Genomic DNA, 27,465 nt, shown 5'->3' with positions numbered 1-27,465 from the left:
ATTCTTCAGAGTTTGGTATTTAAGGCTTTCTATAAATCTGTTCTATTACTAATCTACTCTTCCTGCCAAGGTCTTATTTTGCCTTTACTATATTTTTTAAGTGGTAAAACGTATGTTAACAGAATTGTCTAGTTTTATTTCTCTTATGGCATTTATAGTACACAGTACCTTATATTAGTTATTAATGTATATCTTTTATTTTCCAACTAAATCATAACTTTATTTTTTATTTTAAAGATTTTATTTATTTGACACAGAGAGAGAAGGAGGGAGAGAGAGAGAGAGAACGCGAGCGCACAAGCAGGGGTAGGGTAGCAGCAGGTAGAGGGAGAGGGAGAAGCAGGCTTCCTATGGAGCAGGGAGCCCGATGCCAGGCTTGATCCCAGGACCATGGGATCATGACCCAAGCCAAAGGCAGCCATTTAACTGGCTGAGCCATTCAGACACCCCAAATTATAACATTTTATAGACATGCCCTAGAGGTCTGATTTTTAGACTTCTCCCTCCCCCACATTCCATGCCTAATAACTGATGATATAATCTGAATACATGAAAACTGGTCAGGACCAACTATTTAGGAGGAAAAGAATAACACTAGCAGAAGGCTAAAATAACTTCTAGACCTTATCATGGATCATTATTCTCTTGGATCTCCTGGTGCTAGGACTCACCTGTTTTGGTTGGCAAAAGATGCCTGGTCTATAGGCAGGATGCTTTCAGGCCACGGGGCAGTCTGATTTGGAGGAGCTTGTTGTTGGCTATACTGAGGTCCCCCCATGTTCATCTCTAATTCAGATGGCCCTAAAAACAGAGAAGACAAAAATCCGAAACTTTATAAATTTTATCAGGGAATGCCTATTTTTGCTATGTAATATCAAGTGAAATACCTGGTTTACATAAAATGGAAAAGGCAGATGCAATAATAATTAGTTGAAAATAGTAAGACCGAATTTTTGTTCTGAAATAGAAACAAAGGCAATACATATCAAGGCTTTTCACCCATTTTAGGCAATATCTAGAGTGGTAGCTCTAAACTTCTTACAGTGAAGATCTTTTAATTTTCTTTTTTCTTTTTTTTTTTTTTTTTTGAGAGAGAGAGAGCACAAGGGGGCAGGGTAGAGGAGCACAGGAGAGGGAAAGAATCTCAAGTAGATTCCTCACTGAGTTAGAGCCCTTGGGGGAGGGAGTTGAGGGGAAAATCTCATGACCCTGAGATCACTACTTGAGCCAAAATTAAGAATAGGAGGCTTAATCAACTGAGCCACCTAGGTACTCCAGCACCCTGACCTTTTAGTTTTCTTTATGTGGATTTTATCTTATTGATACTTACTTACTGTATGGGAAATTAACATTGGAAAATAGAAAAAAAATTATTCACTCATTTAAAAATAATTACAATAAAACCACTATGTGTTAACATAAGCAAGTTTCTTAAATAAAAAAATGGAAAAAAAAAAAAACCTTTTGCTGGCATTGTTTTACATTTCTGAAAATCACTTTAATGTCTGGATGATGGAGGAGAGCCAGAGCCTCCTATGTGCTCCCACATCCCACCAAGGTGATACCACACAGCCTATCACTTCTGAACTCTACTGTATGCTTGTGAGAGTTGAGAATGAAGAAGGTCAGGAGTGTCTCAGTATAATGGAAATAGTTTAGCCTTGCAGACCACCTGAAAGGGCATCAGGGTCCTGGACCACATTCCTGAGAAGTGCTAGATCCCCCTCCTTGTTCCTGAACTTTTATTAACTGTAATTCAGTTAGCTCTTCCAGAAGAGAAAGGGTGGGATAGAAAGAAGACCCAGACAACTCAGATGTGCTCTTTCTTAGAAGTTCTTTTTTTAAACCTCTTTTTAGAGGTTTAAAGCTAATGGATGACATGAGCTTTTTAAGGATTCTGCTGTTATCATCACCTGTAGACCTGTCTTCCATGACAATAGATAATTTTCTGTTGAGTTCATGGCCTTTTTTTTTTTTAAGATTTTATTTATTTATGAGAGACACAGAAAGAGAGAGAGAGATAGAGAGAAAGAGGCAGAAAAACAGAGGGAGAAGCAGGCTCCATGCAGGGAACCCGATTTGGGACTCGATCCTGGGTCTGTCTCCAGGATCACGCTCTGCGCCAAAGGCAGGCACTAAACCGCTGAGCCACCCAGGGATCCCCGAGTTCATGGCTTTTTGAACTTATTAAAAATCAGAGAAATTCAGCTACACAATAAGCGCAAAGGCCAGGTGAGGTGCCCTTCAATAAAGAAACAGGAAAGGACACCTGGGTGGGTCAGTGGCTGAATGACTGCCTTTGGCTCAGGTTGCGACCCCAGGGTCCTGGGACTGAGTCCTGCATCAGGCTCCCCACAGCGAGCCTGCTTCTCCCACTGCCTATGTCTCTGCCTCTCTCTGTGTGTCTCTCATGAATGAATAAATAAAATATTAAAAAAAATAAAGAAAGAAATATGGAGAACAAATTCAATTTTTGGATATAAGGAATTTATTAATTATGTTATATATTTATTTATATATAAACATATATATATATATATAAAATCAAGTAGCATCTACACCCAACATGAGGCTCAAACCTACGGTCCTGAACTCAAGAGTCACATGCTCTACCAACTGAGCCAGCTAGGTGCCCCTTAATTATGATATTTAAATGAATGAATCAATACATTAAAAAATTTTCCAGTTTAATTTTACATGAAAATGTGGTCATTTTTAGCATTGTTCCATAGCAGCCTCAAAGCATATGAATTTATGTTTGGAAACCACTCATCAATTTGAACTACTCATCCTTCTCTGCAGGAAGGCTATCTGAACGTCACCTCTCAGAAACAAGTCAAAATGTGCTGAGCAATTACATAACTAGGTAAGAAAGCGGAGGCCAGAAGTAGGATGAGAATTCTGCGTTGTCTTGTCAAAACAATCCTGGTACCTTTCCGATAATGATTTAGTGCTTACTCATTGCACAATATCTAAGTATATGAAGAAGTACATAAACATTAACTTATCTGAATTATGCTAATATGCAAGATTTAGAAGAAGGGTAATGTAAGTGATTAAGAAAATATCTCTCAAGTGTGAGTTGTACAGACCATGAATTTTTTTCTCAGACCATGAATTTTTTTAAACAGCTTTACTGAGATATAAATCACATGGCACATAATTCACCCATTTAAAGTATATGACTTAGTGGGTTTCAGTAAATTTGCAGGGTTGTACAACCATCATGACAATTGGGTTTAGAATGTTCTCATTCCCCCAAAAAGAAACCCCATGACCATTAGGAGTCACTCCCCATGTTCCCCACACCCCAAACCCTAGGCAACCACTTATCTATTTTCTTTCACTACAAATTCATCTATTCTGGGCATTTCATACAAATGGTATCATATAACCTATCAGGCCATTAATTTTAATAACACATGAACTGTATCTAATAGAATTTTGGGGATGCCTGGGTGGCTCAGCAGTTGAGCATCTGCCTTTGGCTCAGGGCATAATCCCGGGGTCTCAGGATCAAGTCCCACATCAGGCTCCCTGCGAGGAGCCTGCTTCTCCCTCTGCCTATTTCTTTGCCTTCTCTCGGTCTCTCATGAATAAATAAATAAAAATCTTTAAAAAAAAAAGAATTTTAGTGATCCTCACATTTCGTGAGATAGTCTAGAAGACCTTGTACCTTCAGAGAGGACCCTGGAAAGTCTGGTTTAATAGTTTAGGATGGTGGCTCAAGAATCTGCATCTTAATGTCCTGAGACGATTCTGATAATCACCCAGAGTTAGGACCAATTCTGTAACATTGAAATATTAAAAAAAAAAAACATATATATATAACATTTATAGTATGATACTCCACTTCCCAGAAAAGTTGAGATTAGACAATTTAATAAAAATACAACATCACATAGGTAGTTGGTTCTCTAATGTAACTAGAAAGCTTTTGAGATTCTATGATTCTATACAGAGTTCCAGCAAAAATCTCACTTTTGACAGCTTGACATGAGGGGAATCACCTAAATTGCAAATGAGGAGCATATCTTAAAATAATTTTTGGAGCTGTTATTCTTTTCTAAGAAAGCATGAAAATTAAAAGCAAAGAGCACTAGAGGGGCACCTGGGTGGCTCAGTCCATTAAGCGTCTGCCTTCTGTTCAGGTCATGATCTTGTGTCCTAGGATTGAGCCCTGTGTCAGCTCCTTGCTTAATGGGCCTGCTTCTTCCTCTCCTTTGCTCCCCCCCCCCCCCTTGTGGCTCTCTCTCTCAAATAAAGAAATAATCTTTTTTTTTTAAAAAAAAAGCACTACAACTATCTTACCTATATTCATGACCTGAGACTGAAGCATCTGTCTTTGGCCAGGCTGGCTGTTGGGTCTCATGGGGATGCTGGCTGTTGGGTTCCGAATCATACCTCCTTGGATTGGCCGGTTCATGGCACTGGTGGTAGCAGCAGCACAGGTGACTCTCACAGCAGAACTCTGTGGTGCCCATTCCCCAGATGGCATAGTGGGCCGGGAAGCGTTACTACCAATCATTCCTGTAGGCAAGCCAAAGGAAACTGAGACATGGAGTAACTGAAAACATAGTCAGCACGTATGAACACTAGATGAGCCTACTGTGTATAAGACAATCACTCTGTAATACACAGTTAGCCCAAGAGCTAACGCCCCCGTTGGGACAGGCACGGACCCTCAGCTAAGAAACAAGAGTTGGCAATTTCGACAGTTTTTCAAAGCACAGACTTGCCACTCTAAAGAGTTCGGAAAAGCTGTTAAAATTGTTCCCATATGTACTTAGAAACAGGTGCTGTGGTGTGTGGATAACCCCAACTTCCTTCCTCAGGAAGTGAATCACATTAGCTGATCTACACGTCAATGCTTTACTTTCCAAAAGGGAGGTATGGCTAAGAGAAACAAGGTTTAAACTGATAATCAATACTCTAATTATAAACCCAAATTACAGAATATCCCATGAAGCTGATGTCAGGTTTTAATTTTTTTAATTAATTTTTATTTTTTTATGATGTCAGGTTTTTAAATCCTCAAATCCCTTTCAGAGTATTATAATTTGTTAAGCTTCAAAAGTGACCATGGTAGCCTCTAAAACATGAAGAATTTACAGGATCTTTCTTCTACAGTTTTTTATATCCAAGGCAAGAGACTCCTACTTTTATAGATTAACTTCAATATACTTGGACTACCACATTCCTAATTATATAGCTCTAGAATGGGTTAGGGCAGATTGGTAAAGATCCTTTTACACTTGAGATATTAATAGTTATGCGGCCACACTTAACAATAAGAGCATAATACTCCAAGCAGGATCAAGTGTTTGGTCTCTCTGGCCTAGCCCCTGGGAATGCTGACAGTGGCTAAATATTTGCTAAGACTTGATATTCTAAAGGGGAAAAACTCCCAAGTAAGAACCTCTCATTTTGAAATGTTTAGTGATGGATATATAAAAGTTCTGCTTTCATTATGGGGCACCTGGGTGGCTCAGATCATGATCCTGGGGTCCTGGGATTGAGCCCTGTAGTTGGGCTCCCTGCTCAGTAAGGAGTCTGCTTCTCCCTCTGCCTCTCATCTTCCACCATTTGTGCGCTCTCTCTCTCAAATAAATAAAATCTTAAAAGAAAAAATAGAAGTGCTGCTTTCAAATAGATGGCTTGCTTTCATTTACTTTTAATTATGATAACTAAAAATAGAGTATATTTAAGAAATGGAGAGTACATGTATTGTGGGTGGATTTTCATTGGTGAAATGAGAATGTGCTACATTAGGATTATTAAGAATAAAAGGTAATTAAGTTCACTGAAAAAGTTAGAGTATTATAGTAATATATAATTTTAAAATTTTATTTAAAGATTTTATTTATTTATTTGAGAGAGACAGAGAGAGCACAAGCAGGGAGAGGGGCTCAATTCCAGGACCCTGAGATCATGACATGAGCCAAAGGCAGATGCTTAACCAACTGGGCCACCCAGGTGCCCCAGAGAATAATACATGTTTTAAAAAACATCTGAAGATTAAATTTGAACTACACAAATGTATTATGGGAGAAAAGGCATTGTATTTTTCCAAAAATCTAGCCTCTAAATAATATAACAAGATTATAGCAAGTCTAGAAAGCAGAAGGAAAAATGACCTGTAATTCAACAATATTCATGCAATTATAGTAACTGGGGTCTACATATCTTTCAGGCTTTTTCTTTTTCTTCTTTGAAATAAAGCACAGGCATTGCATGATCTTCAGAGTCTGGACACCAGTTATCTCTAGGCTGTCCAGATTTCAAAACAGGTGTATTCCTAAATTCCTCCTTATAAGAACTCAGGTCTTCTTTGTGTTCTGCTAATAAGGAGGAACCTTTAATTAAGTCATTGGCTCCTTTTCTGTTATAGGATGTTGCATAAAGCGGTATTTTGTTTATATAAATCAATACTTTATTTTAAAATATAAAATTCATATTTTTATAATATCTATTTCTTTCAATGCTTTTGTCCTGAGTACTTCATTTTGACAAAGGAAGAATTCTGTAAATTGTGAGCAGTTCTTCATTAGGAAACTCAGCATCCTGCTAGTAGATCTGTGATAAATAGATACTATAGCGTACAGGACGTGGTGGTAATAGCGATCATTGCCGTTAAGATGGTTTCTAGCCTTAATTAGATGGAAGTTTGGGAATACGGTAGCTGCTATGACACTGATTACCACTCAGCAAATGAGCTTAGGTAACTTGGCAGACACCTCAAGTTACAGCAGGTCAAGGTCCAAACCAGATTACAGGCAAAATCATCCTTCTTCAAAAAGGGAGCCCTGGACCAGGTACTCTTTAGCCAAGCATATTACCATTTAAAGTTCTTAATTTTAAATTACTATTTTTCCAAAGAACTGTATCATTTATAAGTATGAAAAGTTAGCTGCATTATATTCATTCTCAAATTCTCCAAAAACAAATCCTTGATTAATAGGAAGTTTTGGGATTATCAACAGATTACATGAGATACTAGCAACCACCAAATTATTTCACACATAACACTATAACATCTGGAGTGGTAAACTGGAATAGAAGAAATAAGACTATGCTGTAGGATTAATGATTAGAGACCCTGTAAAAGTAATGGTCACAGATAAATTGGTCGGCTTACTGGAATGCTTTTTGATGCTTCGCATGCCACTCTCGCAGTAAAAATTTGTAGAATTTTCTTACGTGCTAGTATTCATTTCTAACATAAAACAATTCATTTTGAAAATTCTACTAGTTGGATGTGGATGAATACATTGTTAAGTTAAATAACCCACCAATAAAGTAATAGTGCATTTGAGCCCTTACCTGTGCTACTGTTCCCTAAATTTCCTTGGTTTCCTATCATCCCTTGATTACCCATCATTCCTGGCTGAGGTATCACTGAGTAGGGACTATTGTTTCTGATTGGTGGGAAAGGTCCAGCACCAGTTGGGCTTTGCAATGTGATGTCAAGTGGTAAATTCTGGTTTGGCAATAACCTGCCCAGTTGCCCTGGTCGTGGGTTATTAAAAGCTAAGGAGAAAACAAATGAAAATTGAAGGTTAATATAGGATAATGAAAAAGAATAGCAACAGAAGTAGTGTTCAGGGAAAATGCTGTCTGTAAAGTATCAAAGATATGCACATCAGGGACCAACTGCCTAAATAAAAGACAAACTCACAGACAAAAAACCACAGGCAGCACCAAAATGTGGACTCGTAATTTAATCAAGTCTCTTACTCAACTTTTAACAAATCTTGCAAAAAGAAAGAAAAATAACTCATGTCTGTTATTTACCATATATTTCCTGCCCCAATGCTAATTTTTTAACATTTAATTGTATTTGCTGAATCAAACACTCGTATGGTCTTGTCAATATGTGTCACTGTATTAGAGTTCAGGAATACTGCTTTGTCACAGCTATGAAGCTATAAATGTCTCCTGCACACAGCCCCAAACCCAGATGTGGTTTGGACCTCTTATTTATTAACTGGCCTTTCCTGGGAGTAGAATTAGGTTAAAAGTATCTACTCGCCTTGGAAGTTATTATCTTTTAAGTGTGAACTCTGCCCCCTGAAGTCAGTATTAAAGCTTTAGGGCCCTATTCAATCTTCTAAAAACAGCTTCTTTAAATTCTGGACACATTTAGATTTGAAAGGATTCTTATGGATGACTGACAAGAATCCACTGGGTAGTGTGCACTATACTAACATATAGACAACCAATAATTTGATAAGAATATCATTACATTTTAAAAGTATCAGATATTATTGACAATTTATAGAGCTACTTTATTAAATAATACCAATTATTTTCTTTTCACTGGATTACATAAACATAGTATGAAACAGTACATTCAAAATAAAGAAGTTCTTATCAATTAATAACAGAAATAAAACATTTAGAAGAATTAGGGCTCAGAATGGAAATTATGTACATGCTGAATTGGATTCCCTCAGGTTTAGCTCTCGGTTTAGCACTCAACAATCTGATTACATCAGGAGGGACAGAGGAGAAAGCATGAGTTCCCATGCTGCCCATCATTAATGCCTCTGGTTCATAAACATAAACCCAGTAGTGTGCTTCTTACTCCCCAGTTCTTTAACTTTGTGATCTCCCGAGGTCCATAAGTACCTTCCATTCCTCAAGAAACATGGAGGTTTGAGAGATGACAACAAACTATTTTGTTTTATCCATTCCAGAATAATCAAGAACCACTTGAGGAAAGATCTAGTAATTAAAGATATTTTGTGATTTGGTTGGTGGTTGCCATTTCTGGTTTGAGAACAAATGCTGAGCACTGAATCAGACAGTACCTGACAAGGGAAAAGTCATTCTGTTCACCAAGTGAACACTAAGGACATCATTTATCTTTCTGTAAATCACATCTCTTTGCACAGGAAATGTAATTTCTTCCATTCAAAACTGTTGGACTTTACATACATCAAGTTTGTAAACTAAGTGATTATGGTGAAGAAAGAATTTACTTAAACTTTAGAAATCTAAAATAAAAAGAATAAATGATAGAAAAAAACGTATTTTTCTAAAATAGTCTAAGGTCTTCAAGATTTTATTAAAGTGCACTTAAAAACATGTATGATAAAGTTCCATTTGAACTGGTATTTTTAGAATTATTCCTAAGAGATAGGATATTTTTAATGTGTGTAGCCTGTTCACATATTATGGTTAAATATTAAGAATTTTTAATAGCATTTTATTCCTAAAAAGTCAGCCTAACTTTCTAATTTTCTACGTTTAAAGTATCCACTTATATATTAAGGCACATAAAGTCTATTTTAAACTCCATTTCTGAAGGCAGCAGCTAAAATAAAGGGAGACATGACAATCATCCAAAGAACTTTATCTATGTAGGTCAGGCTCACTCCGTGTTGATTAAATTAACCACAAGAGCACGCTGGAAGGCCATGTTCACCAGAGTCCATTTTGAGTGATGTTTTGAAGAACCAGGACAGTAGATGGTGCTATTTGACCACAAAAACCTTGAAGTGACTAAGCTGTTTGTATCAGATTTTAATAATCACTGTTTCTAATGGGGATTATATGGGAATTTCTTGGCATAACCATCAATATCTCATACTCACTGCTCTGTGAAATTCGCAGCGCTGTTTTCTGGGCTCCAACAGGTGTAACAGGACTGTTTTCGGCTGTGAGTTGCATGAGGTCATTGATGATGGCTTGCTTGTCAACTGATCCAGCAGGGGCACCTGGCCGCGTGTCTTGGAAAAGCTGTGGTAATTGACTATTCTGCAAATCATCCAAAATCTCCTCCAGGTTGTCCAGCTCACTGCCAGGCTGCAGTGAACAAACAGAAGAGTTGATCCAGTCCTGCCCTGAGTGTGGGCACCACAGCCCCAGCTACAATTACAGACCTCACTGGCATAAGGCACCACCACAGCCAAACAAAAGATGCAGACACTCATGCACACCTCTCATCTAACAAGTGAATTGATCATTTTTAAAAATTAAATTGACAAAGGCCAAATCACTTAACCTTTTAGGCCCCAATTTCCTCATCTAGAAAAGAGTGGTGATGAATTAGAAAGCTCCCTCCCAGCATTGTGATTCATTGGCAATGTATAAATTCCTCTTTATTGTATGCTAATAATTCAATCAATCATGAGTATATGTATTTCTAATTAACTGAGTGTATTATGACTTATAGTCCAGGTCTAGGTTTTGTGGCTAACACTAAGAAATAACAGCGACAAAAAACTGGTAAAAAAAAATATGATTCAAGTTTACACTACATCAGTATTTTGTAAATGGTTCTTTCCTTCTAGGACTTCTCTTTGTAAGAGTATGGGGTAAAAAACAAAATAAGCTCAAAGTAATCATGAATAGTTAAGCATTGCCTTCTCAATTTGACTGGTGTTTTTTTTCCTGCTTGCACTTTCAGTTTCAAATGACACTGGCCTTCTTAGTCACTCACCAGCTTAGGTGACAAAATGTAGGGAAGCAGGATAAAAACATGGGTGTCCCCATGCATAGATTCTATTAACCTGGCTTCACAGAAGGCAGAATGATGTTTCTCAGGGCTCTTCTTTTTACTGAAGTAAGTTCATTTCAATTACCAACATCAAAATAAGAAAAGTAAATACCATCACTATCTCATACTTACTACTTTTCTTCCAGAAAGCTCAACCTATTTTATATTCTTTAAGTAGAACTTATCCATGTGCCAAGTGTTTAAAATCACGCAGTGCCCACAAGACAAGAAAATGGATAAATTAAATGTTAGTAGTTTCTAATGAAGAAAGTGGTAAGAATGATTTCTAGGATGTGTGGGTGGAAACACAGAAGTTAGGTAATTTCCCCAAAATCACTGGATGGACTTTGAATCCTTGCTTGGCCATGACTAGATATTTTGTCAACAGAGGGAATTCAAATGAAATTGTTTATATCTGACAAGAGGTACACTTGAAGCAAAAGGGCTCATGGTTTTATTCTATAACTCCTATTCCCCATGCAGATGTTGGATTTGCTAAAGATTTTGCAATTTATGGCACATGTAATATCTGTATGGGAAGTCTTAGTGGACATATTTCTCAAGTTGGGAAAGATAAATTGAAGTGACATTTTATTTGATTCCTCGTTCAGAGTCAACTAGCTTCGTAATAACCTAGAGATCCACTTTCTAGAAGATTCCCAGTGTGCTGTTGGGACAATTACAAGACCATTTTCTAGTTTAGTTACACATTTCTAACAAAAGATGGAGGCATCAAATATGGGAAAGATACATCTTAGGTAAGGGTTGGGTTCCAACGTTAACATCCCAAAGTCTAGACAGACAGATAAAATGATCCTTAAAACTCCTTAGAGAAGGGCATCTGAGTGGCTCAGTGGCTGAGCGTCTGCCTTTGGCTCAGGTCATGATCCCGGGGGTCTTGGGATCCAGTCCTGCACTGGGCTCCCCAATGTCTAGGACTGCTTATCCCTCTGTCTAGGTCTCTGCCTGTGTCTCTCATGAATAAATAAAATCTTTAAAACAAACAAACAAAACCCCAAAACTCCCTCAGCAGACATCTCAATGCACATCTCTGTCCCCTCCAAGGGCAACACAGTCAGGTTCTCCTCTAGCGTGGAAGCACACCACTCTTTCTTATCTGAGTCCTAAATGATGTCGTGTATGTAGGAGCTGTGCGTTTAAAAAACATGTGGCTACATTTTCACACTCTTAGAGCCACAGGAGTACCAACACCCAGTAAACTGTCGCTCATCTCACGATCACTCTGCTAGGGTACATATTTATTGGGTAAAATGATAGGCTCACACTACTTCTTAACCACTTCATAGTCACCTATTCCTTTCTTCTGAGTGTGGATAGATAATATTGTGTAAGTTAAATGTACATGCAAAGTGACTCCATTGTAAATCTATCTTTATCATGTTTTGCTAAACACAAAGGGTATAAACATCACTATGAACATTTATTGTCCTCCAAGGATAGTGCCTGGAACATAGTAATGGACACTCAGTCAACCATGTTAACTTGTGATTTAAGAAAATTTCCCGGGATCAACTAAATTTCTCATAGAAATTCTTGTAATTTCCATTATTTTCGCGGAAAAATATTTCATAAAAATCTGTGCTATCCTTGTAATTGTGTCATTCAAATACCTATAGAGATAAGAAAGAGAGTCTAATAAACTGATGTTTACTGCTGTCCTATAAAACCAAGCTTACCTACTATGCTGCTGCCTTATGTATTTTAAAAAGTGGCCCTTGAAGCTCATTATATGTGTGGGGGGAGGTATTGGGGGTGCAAAGGGAGGAAGTAGAGAGTAAGTAATAAGTTGCTTCTTGAGAAAGTTTTGCAGACTGCCGTGGATGAGAAACATCAAAATAAATAGGTTCATATAAACAATAATAAATATATATTATTATCCTCAATGAATGCTCTTATATTTGCCCCTAATCCCAGATACGTGTAAAAGAAAGTTTTTATTTTTTTTATTTTTATTTTTTTAAATTTTTTTATTTATTTATGATAGTCATACAGAGAGAGAGAGAGGCAGAGACACAGGCAGAAATTGAAGCAGGCTCCATGCACCGGGAGCCCGACGCGGGACTCGATCCGGGTCTCCAGGATCGCGCTCTGGGCCAAAGGCAGGCGCCAAACCGCTGCGCCACCCAGGGATCCCAAAGAAAGTTTTTACAATGTAGATTAACAACAGCCTGTACCGACTCCTACCTTTCCTTTTTACGCTCTTTCCATGCAAATAAAATTATCCTTTAAAAAATGTCAAACAAAAATAATTATCAGCATAGTTTCAAAGAGTTCTAATGACAAAATTCTAAGTCTAACATTATACATATAAGATTTTAAAATATATTTGGATGTTCGAGGCGCCTGGGTGCCTCAGGAGGTTAAGCATCTACCTTCAGCTCAGGTCATGATCTCAGGGTACTGGGATCAAGCCGAGTCTGCTTGTCCTCTCCTCTCTGCTCCTCCCCCCACTTGTGCTCTCTCTCTCTCTCAAATAAATGAAATCTAAAAAACAAAACAAAAAAACCAAACCATATTTATTAAACCATATTTGGATGGCTTAAGTCAATTTATTGGCTTTTAAATTTCAAATAATTAGAAAATTTTAAATCCAATATTTTCCTTGGTTTTTATTTTATTATTTAAGATTTTTATTTATTCATGAGAGACACAAGGAGAGAGGCAGAGGCACAGGAAAGGGGAGAAGCAGGTTCCATGCAGGGAGTCCGACGTGGGACTCGATCCCAGGTCTCCAGGATCACGCCCTGGGCTGAAGGTGGCGCTAAACCACTGAGCCACCCAGGCTGCTCGATTTTCATTTTTAAAAAGCATGTTATTAAAAAAATGTATTAAAACTGATTTAATCTCTGCCATTTTAAGAGCCGATCAAATTCAACTGTGGGTCAGTCTAGTTCTGACAAGTAACTAAAGGCTTCTTTGTCTTAAGGAAGCCATGCAGGAACTTCTTGGTGTATATTCAAAAGAAATTGGTTCTTTGGATCCCCATAACTATGGACACTATTTGAATTCATCCAGCTTACCACCAGAAGAATACCTTATGTAACTTTCCCCATTAGAGATAATATTGTTTTGCATGTGTTTATTTCTTGTTCATTTTTGGAGTATGCATTTAACATTCATCTAATTGTCTTAAGTGTACTTTAAATGTTCTTCATCAAGGAGATAAAATTCAGAATGTCTACTATAACCCCTTTGGCTGTTTGGCAATAAAATCTGACAACTACGGCATTCTCTTTTGTAGTTCTGGAAGGGATAGATTTGATCACATTAAGTTTCTGATCAAATATGCCCCTCCCTGTCCCCCCACAAAAAAGTTCTAGTCCGTGTCTACTTTGTTAGGCATTTCTTCACAAGACAAAAAAATTAATGCCTTCCTTTAAAATGCTTTGCCAAGATTCTTCAAAGTTTTGCTTAGGCATCTATTCGAATGCTCAAATTAGCCACATCAATTTGAATAGTTAGTTTAAACTATTTCAGGCAGAAAATGAGTCAGAAAGATTTTTATAAAAGTTCTACAAAATGAAAATTGGACTTGATTTCTTTAATTTTTCATTTTTCTGGTTTTATGAATTTTTCATGTGTCAAATCAACTGGTCCTCTGAAGGAAATATAAAGAGTACATGCATTTTAATAACATAAGTATTTTAATAAGTTATAAAACATCTTTTCAAAAATTTAAATAAAAAGTGTAATTTTACCACATTTGCCTAACATAGAATTATTTTTAAAATGGTAAAATTGTTAAAAGATGGTAATACAATTCTACCACATTTGGAGGGAAATTTTCAGGACATTACCAGTTTAAAATATGGCTTTCCTTTCTAGTGGAGAAATGTCTACAAGACGTTCCTTGCAGACTAGTTGTAAGCCCTCATTATAAGTGGCCTGGTAGCATCAGAAAGAATTTAAGACTATCAACATACTCCACTGGGTAAATAAGTATGTGACTTAAAAGTCGGTAAACATATTGGAAATTTTTCTGACATTGCTTCCTGTTGGTGACGAAATGCCATAGAAACAAATGTTGTTTAAATACTCTACCCAGTAAGGAACGCTATTTTAGGTATAATAGCGCCATCGAAGTACTTCCTGTCCTTAATAAGTTATAGGTAGGCTAAACACACGCTTGGTTAATGGCTCTTTTCTGAGTCAAAATAACAAGACAGTTAAGTGTGTAATTCAGGCCCCTAACCATTTATCTTATTAAATAAAAAACTTGTATTCCCTTGAAATGAAAGAAAAACTTTAACAAACTGGTACAGCAGTTCAAAGGAGATACAATTAATCTGTTTTGGGAATAGCAAAGGGAGAGCAGGAGGGAAAAGAATCACTGTTTTTTCCTTCAAGTAAGTCATTCTAACTTTGATCTAAATTTAGGTAATGCATACTTCCTGTGGTAACTTTTCTTTTCAAGTTGCAATGTTTTCAATGTTAAATTTGCTCTGAAGCAGTGTTTTTTGGTGGAGTTTTATTTTTAAATGGAAGTGAATGGAGGATGAGACCAGGGACTGGTTTCATTAAGAAAAAAAATAGTGTGTGTGTGTATACACATTACTTTTTGGTCTATCCAAAATAACAGATTTGTGCTGATTATGTTCTCTAGGTGAGAAGATTTTGATTAGAAAAATGTTTCTGCTAAACAACAATTAGAAACAGCAAGTGACTCAAGGACTTTAAAAAAAAAATTCTTTGTTTTGGGTCAATTTCTTGTCTGAAGTTAGCGTAATCAGACATTAAATATAGAAATGCCAACAGTGTCCCCCTCCCCTGGCCCTCTAAGTCCCTAGGGCCTCAGGCCTAGGATAGAAATAAATTCTGTGTATGGAGGGAGGGGCCAGCCACTTAGCTAAGGTGGCTCACATGAGTCACCATCTTGCCCTCTAACATGTGTTAGGGAGACCTGAGTGACAGTATCTGTGCCTGCCACTCTGAACTGCCACTAGCTCTGCATATTCTAATCTAGTAAAACCTCAAAAGATTAAAACATTTACAGTTGTCAATCCGGTTTCAGACTACACTTAATCCAACGTATTGCTATTAACTTTCTGTTGAAACTCTGAGTTTTCCCCATTTACTGATTTTGCAGCATTACAGAATAGCTGTATTATCGAACCCTGCACTAACATCTAAGTTCCAGGATTAATTATCAAAGATGATTATATAATTAGGATGCTTCCCTTCCGAAGGGCACAAAAGTTTTAAAAAATCCTATCTGTCTTTAGGAACATAGCAGCTGCCAAGACACCAAAGTGAAATAAAGGAAGCTAAGTGCTTAGAGCTGTGGATGGAGTCCAGTTATAAGGGCATATACAGCCTCAGCTCTCCTGATTCCAGCTTTCAATCCTAGACCTGCCCCTGGGCCAGCCTCTGCTGACTCAGCAGAGTTCAAGATTATAGTAAGAGAGTACTGTTTTCTTCTCTCCCCATCCACACCTAGTCCCCCAAGACAGTGACACATAAACTACCCACTTGCAAAACAAATTTCAAGACAAATTATTAAACCATTTTAAGTAGAAAGGCCTATGTAGCTTCTTCATTTGTTAACCAATCATGACTTAAAAGATTTAAAGTACAGGGCTATTCCCAGGGATTAGAGAGTTGATAATGCAGGGTGAAGTCTTGGATCATTAATCCAGCCTGTCACCGAGTCCCCACGAGACATCTTATGCCAAACTACTATGTCAAAAGTAACTCTTTCAAAAAATAAAATAATTTAACATTAACCAGAAGTATCAGTTGACAATAGAGAGAGGTACGATGATCTTCATTAGTTTGGAAACCAAACTCTGATCTTTAAAAGAGAGAAAGGTAAATGGGAAATAATTTAATTAAGTCTGTCCTGACAAAGCCAGTTTCAAGGACGTGATTATCTCCAATTTAGGCATCTTCTATTAACAGGGTCAGCAAACTATACAGCTGGCCTGTGGGCTAAATCCTGCCCACCACCTGTTTTCTTATGGCCTCTGAGCTAAGAATGGATTTACATTTTTTAATAATTGAAAAAAGAATCAAAAGAGTATTTTGTAACACAGGAAAACTGTATAAAATCCAAATATCAGTTTCTGTAGGTAAAGTTTTATCGAACACAGCACTCTCATCTGCTTGTATAGGGTCTATGGTTGGTTTTGCACTATAGCAGCAGAGCCAAATAGCTGTGGCACAGACTGTATGGTCTGTAAAGCCTAAGATACTTATCACTTGGTCCTGTACAAAAAAAAATAAAAAATAAGAAAGGTCAGCCTACCCTGGGTTTATGACAATGTCACTTGTTGCTAGACAGGAGTGTTTGGAACAGATAGCTTCAGTGAGAATTAGGTGTTTCCCAGTAAGAACAACACCCAAGGCCTCAAAATGCCCCCATGAAAATCCTTGATGGATATAGATTCGTATACTTGAGAGGACATGTAACAAAACGTACCTGGTCACTAGGCTCAAAGCTCATCTCCTCCTTCTCAGTTTTCATAGCTATTAATTTTGTGTTACTGGCAGGGTCTGGCTTACTGTCCAGTCGCTCAAGTTTGGGGGTTATTTCCGGTAAACCAATATCTTTAGTATCATCTTTATCCAGTAGGTAGCGGAGTAGTGCATTCTCTTTCTTCTTGGGGCTCACTGGCTCTTGTTTAATTGTCACTTCTGAGCCGGGAGCTGTGCTGCTCGCCTCCTGGCTCAGCTCCTTGCCTGTGGCTTCTGCCGTTAACTTAGCCAAGTCCACAGGGGAACTGCTGTCCTGCAAGAGTCTGTGCAAAATCTTATGCTTCTCCTTGAGCGAGGTCCCGTGCGTGGACCCAGAGCCGGGCAAGCCAGCCGTGGAGTCCTTGTTGGCGTCCGACAGAGAGCTGGACAGGGGCGAAGGCTCCATCTGGTCAGATTTGGTGGTCAACAGCTGGAGGAGTTTGGTCTGTCCTTTGCTGTCATGCAGTCGGTTCTGTCCATCAGTTCTCTCACTGCTCACAGCCGGGGGCATGTTGGAATCATTTGTTTCCTTCTGCTCTCCAGGATGGCAGCTGCTCTCTGCTGGACCGGTTGTACCTTCAGATGGCTCCCCATAAAGTCCAAAACAGTCTTTGGAGTCTAAGCTTCCCATCTTGCTGAGTGGGGGAGGATTCATATTAACGGGAGAGTTTTGCAAGTTGCCCATTTTTAGGTCTGGTGAAGCCAACGACGACCCCAGGGAGACCCCATGCCCCTCACTGAGGGCCTGAAGTGCGTTGAGGGAACTGTTGGTGTAGCTATGGCTATTTCCTGTGCTGCTGCAAACGCCCACAGGGGAATGCAAGCTTCCTGCAGGGGAAAACTGACTGGGCGGGATCCGAGGGCTTCCAGCCACTCCGGGGCTCATGCGATGCCGTGGCGAAAGCATGGAGTTGGGCTGTCCTGGATTCATGCCAGGGCTGCTCTGTGAGGGACTGTTCATTTTGAGTGCATAGTTACTACCCTGAGGAGTGGTTGCTTGCATGCTCGACACATGGTTCATTCCCCCAGAACCACCAAACCTGCTCATGGGCATGCCCATTTGTTCCTTTGGGCCATTGATGGGAAAATTTATATTGCTACTGAGGGTCATGTCCTGACCTGGGTTCCCACTGCACATGGCCTGATGGGCAGGGCTGCTAGAGCTAATTGGGTTCAATGGCTTCCCCATCGCTTGTCCAGTCAGATCCGGATTCATTACACACACATTCTGCTCTCTGTATAACGAGGAAAGAAATATAGAAGGAAAAACATTTAGCAAGTTGTTATTAATTTAAAAAGTGAGATGGCCTCTTTTCTTTAAAAGAACAGACTATTTTTAAAGGACAGATAATACTCTGATGAAACAATCTGCAATTATGGACAAGACCGAACGTGCATAATTTTGGATCAAGAGTGATGTTTTTCAGTCAACTCATTAAGATGTCTGCGGTTTTACAGAGGGGGTATCTTTAAATTCAACTACTACTGTACTGACACCATAGTAACTAGACAAGACATTAGAGAGGTTCCAATTACATAATAACCCCTTTCTCATTACATGACATATTATCAGGAATAACTGAGAACTTGTACTACCTCTTAAAGGAATGACCCAAACAAGTAGAGCGGTCTTCAATTATTTGCCAGATTACAATTCCTAACAATAGACACGTCTGTAAGTCCAGAGAGCTCTGAGGTATACTACTTGGCTCAATACGGGGGGAGAGGGGGAAACTCACCTCTAACTATTAGAAAGGCTACAAGTTCTAGAGCTGATAAAGTTACCAAAAGTATTTAGAATTAGATCACCTTGTCTAACAGATCCCCTTGCAAGTCAAAGCAAGAGCCTCCAAAACAGACAACAAGAAACAGAACTACAGAGTGATCTTGGTCTGTGATCTTATTCTCCAACGCCTAGACAACTCCAATCCACTCCTTTCTAGTGACTAAAAGCAGGTTTTCTGGGCTAGGTGATTTCCCAAACCCTATGAGCTTTAATTTACAGCCTTGGCAGTCACTTGTGAGTTACCACATGTGTTCACAAATCCAAACAAAACAGGTTTCACAAATTGTCAAACATCAGCTTTCACTTGGGGGGGGGGGTGAAATTTGGCACATCTGTAATCACTTTCAAATTGTTTTGGTTTGAGGTCAGATTTATTAACAGTTGGCAAACAGGGCTGCCTGATTTTTTTTTTTAATCCCTAAATAAGAAAGTACATAATCAAGAAATGTAATAAAAGGGGACTCTTTAACCAGTGCCACTTTATGTATCTTCTGATAGTACCTCATAAAGTTTTATATAGCACATACATAAATACTTATATATAACTTGAAACGTAATCATTTTCCTAAATTTGTGCTCTAAAACAATATAGTTTATGACATTTATTTTAAAGTCAACATTTAATTTTCTGTACTTTCGTTTTTTATGGAAATCTTTATTACCTTTCAATTTAAAGGCTTATGTCAAGAAGTTAATTTAAACCTGAGGAAAAAAAATCTAAAATATTCCCTCTAAGTATATATATTTGAAAGTTTTAGATTTCAGCACACAGAAGCAGAAATCATGCTAGTGGCTTCAATAGTTCTGAATCACACATGTCTCCCTGGGAACTGATCAATTTTCCCTTCTCTGATATAGGTGGTCATGTCTGAGCCAAGTGAGTGCTAGCCTGTGTTCTTCCAGCTGGGTTTAAAATTCACTAGCATTAAGACAAAAATCCGAAGTATAGCCCTACTTTGCTAGTATCATAAATTGTCTTTTAGCCAAAAGTTAATAGCAACTTAATTTTATATTTTACATGCCTGGGGCTGATGAGCAGAAATGTCTAACAAGGCTGGAAAGCTCTAGGGTGATCTGTTGCTTTTGTACCATTTCCTCTTGACTTGGGGAAGGAAAAGTGATTTCTTATAACTAGGATTACCTGTGAAGCATATGTAACGATATTACAAGCTGAGGTTCATTAGTAGTCTGAGAACGGATGAGTTTGCTCTTCGTTTGTGCAGCAACAAGAGTGCCATCGGACAAGGAAAAACGATAGATTTGACTGAACGCCAATCCTTGTCTCAGCACTGTAGGCAAGCAAGGAAACAGAATGCATGTTTAGAAAAAAAAAGATCAAAGAGTGGGGGTGGGATAAGACATAGTAATAAACTTCATTAAGTTTCATATTTTCTCATGGGCATGTTAACAAGAGTCTAAGTACTATTTCATGATACTGAAACATTTTAACATTTTAAAAGCACATTTATCTTTTACTCAAAAAACTAATAAGTTCAATGTACTGTTTTGTTTTTAAAATAAGGCTTAGACCCTCAAACTATGTTCTTTTTAAAATCTTCAGTACTAATGCAAAAAAGAGTGTAAACCATTTATGGACTCAAAACTAGTTTTCAATGATTTGTTCAAAATATCAGAAAACAATATAATGCATAAACATGATACCTTTAAAGTGCACAATTTGCCTTTAAATTTCTTTTAAACTAAAAAAAATATTATAGTAAAATTTAGGATATTAAATATATTCTCTGAATATTCATCTTGAAGTTATTACTCCTCATCATCTCATAATACTATCCCCATTCTATTTCTCAGTATGTAAGAAGTATTATTTCTGTGATAGGACAACAGGAAGTAAAAGATAAACAGTCAGAAAAATCTTTTCAGAGGACAAAAAGGCTAAATAGGCAACTGAAACAATAAAAGGGGAATTAGTTTAATTTCTGAATAAAGAATCTGGTTGTTTCCATTTGTGAGACAACAGAAGAACATATAACATACACCAACTGGGTTAATATAATTTCTCTTAAAACTTCAGATTTATCTTTTTAAAACAACTATATTTTGAAGCTGTCAAATACTGCCTATCAAAAAAGAATATTTCTTTAAAAAAAGAACATTTGATTCAGAAAAAAAGTAGCCATGTAATTTGGTTACCCTCTTAAACCTTTTTAAGAAGACTACCATGTTTTTTTTTTAAGATTTTATTTATTTATTCATAGAGACACACACATAGAGAGAGAGAGAGAGAGGAGAGAGAGAGAGGGGCAGAGGCACAGGCAGAGGGAGAAGCAGGCTCCATGCAGGGAGCCCGATGTGGGACTTGATCCTGGGTCCCCAGGATCACACCCTGGGCTGAAGGCGGCGCTAAACCGCTGCGCCACCGGGGCTGCCCGACTACCATGTTTTTATCACATAATCTTCTAAACAAATTTTGTGGGTTGAATAGCTAGTTCCAAGAACAGCTAGCCCGAGCATATTCATGATTTCACAAAATAGTCACAAGTGAGTTAGTGAGAGAGGGAGTCACTGACACATAATATGGATCTGGAGTTTTCTTGGTAAAATTTTACTTTGAGCAATTTCCTTGATGAAATCCCCTCTGCAGTTTCAGTTACATGCAGAATTTAGGTATTTCTGCCATTAACTGTTGCATGAAGTTACTCTGAAGTGGTAGTACTAGCAATGAATTACTGTATGTATGTATATCTTGCTTTCTGCACAATGAGTAGGTTCCTGTAAGGCAGAATAAATACAATATTTATAATGGGATTCCTATTTTCAATAGCTTAAAATTTCGGATTTCATCTGTAATTACTTAAGATTTTCTCTTTGGTCTACATCAAACATCTCTACTTAAGTAGATATGTTTGTGCATGCACCTGAATTCACTTAGGAAGCTCTTCCATTAAAACATAAACTTTTAGTAGATTTTTATTCAATGTGATTGATTACCTTCGATCTTATCTACTTCACACATTTGGATGTAGTGTATTTCTACATTTTGTAGTTTCCTTTCAGTGGGTCCCACCTGCGTAAGCCTACCATGCTGCCTGGTACATTTCTGTAAACCCTTTTGTAAGGAATCAGGAAACCACAGAATTGAGTGTAGGGCACTGCTACTCAGGACTCAAGAACATTGAATGTGTTTGCTCATGGTGATTTTAAAATTTTACTTATTATTTATTTCTTACTATCTTTTAAAACAATGTTTATTTATTTGAACAAGAGAGCATGAGAGCAGGGGGAAAGGGATGGAGAGGGAGAAGTAGACTCCTTGCTGAGCTAGGGGCTTGATTCCATGATGCTGAGACCATGACCTGAGCCAAAACAAGAGTCGGAAGGCTTAGCCAACTGAGCTACTCAGGTGCCCCATCATTACTATTTTTTAAATTTTAAACCAGATCTAGTGAAACAGTAGGTTAAACACTGATTTCTGCCAAATATAGAATATTTACTTCCTTATTCTTTCCAACTTAGAGAAAAATGCTGAAAGGCACAAACTGCTGGGTTATGTACTTATTTCTAAGATGGATAAATAAGATGAAAAAGATATGATGAGAAAAAAATGAGATGGGGAGAGGGGTCACTTACTATGGTATGTACTTTTTCATAAGTGATCTTAAAGCACAGAGTTTATTTTTATTTTATTTTATTTTTAAAGATTTTATTTATTTATTCATGAGAGACACACACAGAGATAGAGAGGCAGAGACACAGGCAGAGGGAGAAGCAGGCTCCATGCAGGGAAACCGACGTGGGACTCAATCCCAGGTCTCCAGGATCATGCCCCGGACTGAAGGTGGCGCTAAACCGCTGAGCCACCAGGGCTGCCCAAAGCACAGAGTTTAAGTATACAAACATTACTGGTAAAATGCTAAGGTCACAGATGCACATTAAATGGAAGATGACACACTAGAACTCTGTTTTCGACGAGGAGTTAGGGTTTTTTTTCCTGCCAAAATGCGGACAATTTGCCAAGCCGAGTTACAAGGCACACCCTGCTGCCCCCATCCATCATGGGCATCATGGTCCCTCCCTGGTGAACCCAGGCCTCCTAACCCAGTGCACCCTGCCAGGACATACAGCGTCCATGAAAGGAGGACCGAAAGACCAGAAGTGTCTCCCTCCTCCACTGAGTTCTTAATAAGTGCTTTGTCCTCACCAATATAACAAAAAACCAGAACGCACTTGAGGAAATGTGATTTTGTGTGAAGAAATCTGGGAGCAGCACAGCAGAGTGATGGCCAGGATGTGCCTCCAATTAAACTCCAGTGCGGACAATTAATAAATGAACACTCACAAGCCAGTCATTTCACCAGCTTCTGCCTCCCCATCCGTAGCTTGAGTCCTAATGCTTACCTCCCAGGAATGTTGAGGGTCAAGACACTGGAAAGAAGGAACATGTCAAAGACCAGGTGCTCAGTAAGGGCTGCTATTATTACTGACATAGGACTTTGAAGTCTTGGGTTTAGTTCTAGCTGTCTTATTAGCTGTCAGTCTAGCTTTCCTGTGACCTCAGACAAATCACTTCATTTCTTTTGGCCTTCTAGAAACAGAGGGGCAGTCTTCAGTGGTCATGATCTGGAAGGAGGGCTTGGGATCCCATTGTTACTTCTATCAGGAATTCAGCAGCTCTCACAAATTTCATTTCATTCTTATTTCCAGATTTTCCTTATGATTCAGAGATTTCTTTTGATATGAAATAGTACCTTATTATGTAGTCATATATATATATATATATATATATATATATATATATATAGAGAGAGAGAGAGAGAGAGAGAGAAGCCTTATGATCAGAGAAAATGACCTCTTTCCCTTTCCTTTCTCCTATTTTTATGAAATTATCTCCTATTTATCTCATTCTTCTGTCCTTCAGATTCCATTAAATTTTCCTTTAGATGGCAACATTTTCTGGGCCAGACGATGCAAATATGTATGAACACAAAAAAGTCACCAGGTCCAAGCTTCCTGAGGTGAACTTCAGCATCACTGTTTCAGAGAAAGCTCCCAGTAGAAGCAGTAACATAGCAAAATCAACTTCAAGAGAAATACCACGTAGAGATGCTTACCTTCATGATGATGCCTCTTAGCATAGGACACAGATTCCCCTTCGTGCTGTGCATGGAACTTCTGAATGCATCTTCTCACCAGGTCCTCCCAGCCTGGTTTCATGGCTGCCCTCATGGTGCTAGTATCCAGTGAAGTGATCTTGCCTATTAAATAACAGCAAACATTACACCTACATACTGATCTATTATTTATGGCAATGATTGACATTTTATTTTTATTTTTTTTAATGATTAACATTTTAAAAGATAAAAATTTATTTATTTAGAATAGGTAGCGCAAGTACATGGGCCAAAAGGGTAGACAGTAAAAATAAATGTCCTTCCCTCTCTCTCCTGCATCTCCTCGACACTTCTGCCCCAGTACCAGTCACTATTCCCAGCTTCTTCCTAGTCTTCTGAATGGAGTCCTTGCATTACAAATATGGAGAGAGTCTCAAATGATTTCTTCAGTCTTCTATGGAAAGAAAATTTACCTTGGAGATCTTGGCGAGTAGTAAAACTTTCTGAGGAGGGAAGAACTGGTCTTTCCTTCATGGGAACTCTTCTTGCCACGCAAATCAAGCAGGACTGCAAATCTTTAATCACATACATTTATGATTATCATATTAGGTTTTTGCAGTGATTCAAACAAACTCAAATGTATTTATGACAATGCGACCTTGTATATCAATGAGGGAGGGAATGACAAAACACTCTGTATCTGCTTCTCACTGGCTTCATTCTCTCCCCACCTGAGTGGGGAGCAGCTGGGGAACTGGGTAGGTGTGCTGTGTGGTATGAGCTGGGGCAGGTCAGATGCACTGCTGAAGCCACACAACACACGCTGCGAGGGTACACCCACCATACTAGCTTAATAATCTGAAACTACCTCCTTAGTGATCGATGGAAGAGCACGTAATCCCTTCTTATTCACCGGCTGATAGTAACAACCAGCCTAATTCAACATTAAGTACCCAAATGAGGAAAACTAAAATCTGATACTCTGCTTTGTCAAGGTTTGTTTCTTGAGCTTTTGGTTTGCCACATACAGGAAAACTAGATACACCTTCTACCCAACTATGTAACTACTCCTAGAATGGCAATATGCAATTTAAAACAAAGAATATAAACTGAGTCTAGATTGGAATTTAGAGAACAAATCCTGGAAGGTGTAGCATGTGCCAGAGCAGCTGCATTACAGTTTAGAAGCTCAGCCTTGGCTAGTTTCTCATATAGCCAATGCTAAGCATTTATTTCTTACCACTTCAATTGTTTTATTCATCCGTGTTCACTTCTAGAGAACAGGGAAATGTTTTATTTATCTTTGTAACATGCAGAGCACGTTGTGTAGCTCTTTCAATTTCAAAAATGCTGGGAAAAAGGTCAAAAAATCATTTTCCTATCTTATGTCACTGATTTATGATTATTCATCTTTAAATCTGGGAAGAATTTCTTTAAATATATCCAGTAATGTATCCCGAATATAAATGTAATCCTTACTCTCAACATAATAAAAGCTAAATTTCTGAGCACTTATTATGAGATAGACATCTTTTTAGCTGCTTTAGAGGCTACCAATTCAATTATTCCTTGTGACAACTCTACCAGGCAGGTACTAGTGTTATCTCCATTCACCACAGGAGAAAATCAAAACATCAAGTTTAAGTAAGCTGCCCAACACCATACAAAACTGGTGAAGCCAGGATTCGAACCTGAGCATACCATGGTTCAGAAACCCTACTCTCATGCCATACTGTATTAACATCTAGAACCAGACTTTAAATATACAAAAGTGTTTAAATATACAGCACAAAATCAAGTCTCTTTTTTATACCACTTTAGAACAGTTTCCTAGATAGGTGAATTAGCAGTGCTCAGTCTGTTACATAAAAAGAAAAAAAAAAATCCCTCAACATTACATACCTATATAAAAACTTAATTTTGAAAAATTATGACATCTATGAGAACTCTATTACTTTTCAGTGAACTTTAATTACAAATTACATATATGTATGTGTATATATAGAATATACATAATTAAATACATATATAATATATATAATTAAATATATATATATTTAAATTAACTACAGATCTTCCTCAACTCACAATGGGGTTATATCCTGATAAATCCATTTTAAGATGAAAATACCGTAAGTTGAAAATGCATTTAATGCATCTAACCTACCAAACATCATAACTTAGCCTAACCTACCTTAAATGTGCTCAAACGCACTAGTCTACATAAAGCCTATGTTTAATAAAGTGTTGGCCATCTCATGTAATTTATTAAATACTATACTGAGAGTGAACAACAGGATGGATGCATGGGTACAGAATGGTTTTAAGCGAACCGGCTGTTTGTCCTTGTGATCGCATGGCTGACTGGGAGCTGTGGCTCACTGTCTGCTGCCCAGCATCCTGAGAGAGTATTATTATAGGCTTCTTGCTAGCCTGGGAAAAGATCCGGATGCAAAACCTTGAAGTATGGTATTCACTGACTGTGTATGGCTTTTGCACATCAAAAAAAAGTAAGTCAAACCATTGTAAGTCAGGGATATTCTGGAGTATCCCCCCCCCGCCCCGCCCCATTCTGGAGTATTTAATGCCAATCATGGTTCAGGCATATTGACTTGATCCTTACTACATTGTGATACTGGTACTGTTGACATCACTTGGTAAGAGAGTAAACTGACACTCAGAGAGGTCAAAAAACTTGCACAAAGCCACAGAGTTGGTAAGTGGCTGAATTAAGAGCTGGTTTGTCTGATGAAAGAACCCATGAGGCTTCCATTCACCAGTGCTCCTCTGCCCTCTCTCCTCTGCTATGCATGCATTCTGCATGCACTGCCTCGTACGAGAGAGTGACAGCAGCATGGAATGGCTCGCTTGGAGAGCATAGGAGCGGATGCTACATCAGCATCTCATTAAGGGGAAGGGCCTAAGAACTTAAGAGTTTAAAATCCTCTCCATTCCACACTCCCATCTCCATTCTCTCTTAAGTATCATTCTATTACACCATATTCTGGACCCTGCATCCATGGATAAACTATATGGAATCCATTAACTCCTGCAAAGTATATGAGAAATATTGTTTGTACTTGCGCATTTTTCTAGGTCTAAGACCAGTAGCTTGCAGTGGACATTTGGAAGAGCCTAGGATCCCTGGAAAGCTTAACCACTGACAGAGCTTTAGTAGGGTAGCCACTAGTCATATATGGTTATGTAAATGTAAACCTAATAAAATAGAAAATTTGATCCCCCAATTGCATTATTGAAATTTCAAGTGCTCAAGCAGCCACGTGCAGCCAGTGGAGACTGCAATAGACATTGATGATACATAATACTACCATCGATGCAGAATATTCTATAGATAGTGATGGTTTAAAGACTTAAAAATTGAATTTATCAAAAAATTAAGTGGGTTAAAAAGAATGAAGAAACTGGGAAGCCCCATGGCTCAGTGGTTTAGCGCCACCTTCAGCCCAGGGTGAGATCCTGGAGACCTGGGATCAAGTCCCACATCGGGCTCTCTGCATGGAGCCTGCTTCTCCCTCTGCCTGTGTCTCTGCCTCTCTCTCTCTATGTCTCTCATGAATAAATAAATAAAATCTTAAAAAAAGAAAAAAAAGAATGAAGAAACTACTTCT

General features: G+C 38.2%; 1 protein-coding gene across 12 annotated transcripts in view; it reads right to left on the bottom strand.

Moving 5' to 3' along the window:
- The window catches only part of NCOA2 (nuclear receptor coactivator 2), a 297,105-nt gene that overhangs the window by 29,371 nt on the left and 240,269 nt on the right, over positions 1-27,465 (bottom strand). For 10 of the 12 annotated variants that reach the window (XM_055318183.1, XM_055318176.1, XM_055318178.1 and 7 more), the window contains 8 exons: positions 24,310-24,411; positions 23,837-23,980; positions 19,906-20,053; positions 16,944-18,213; positions 9,600-9,810; positions 7,324-7,530; positions 4,312-4,530; positions 672-801 (listed from right to left, as the gene is read on the bottom strand). In XM_055318183.1, the coding sequence (XP_055174158.1) occupies positions 672-801; positions 4,312-4,530; positions 7,324-7,530; positions 9,600-9,810; positions 16,944-18,213; positions 19,906-20,053; positions 23,837-23,980; positions 24,310-24,411 (2,431 nt within the window). The remainder of the gene's footprint in view (positions 1-671; positions 802-4,311; positions 4,531-7,323; positions 7,531-9,599; positions 9,811-16,943; positions 18,214-19,905; positions 20,054-23,836; positions 23,981-24,309; positions 24,412-27,465) is intronic. The other 2 variants (XM_055318185.1, XM_055318186.1) reach the window with 2 other exon arrangements.

The sequence above is a fragment of the Nyctereutes procyonoides genome, unplaced genomic scaffold (assembly GCF_905146905.1).
Source record: "Nyctereutes procyonoides isolate TBG_1078 unplaced genomic scaffold, NYPRO_anot_genome, whole genome shotgun sequence".
NCBI classification, from domain to species: Eukaryota; Metazoa; Chordata; class Mammalia; order Carnivora; family Canidae; genus Nyctereutes; species Nyctereutes procyonoides.
This window is presented reverse-complemented; position numbering and strand designations above follow the sequence as displayed.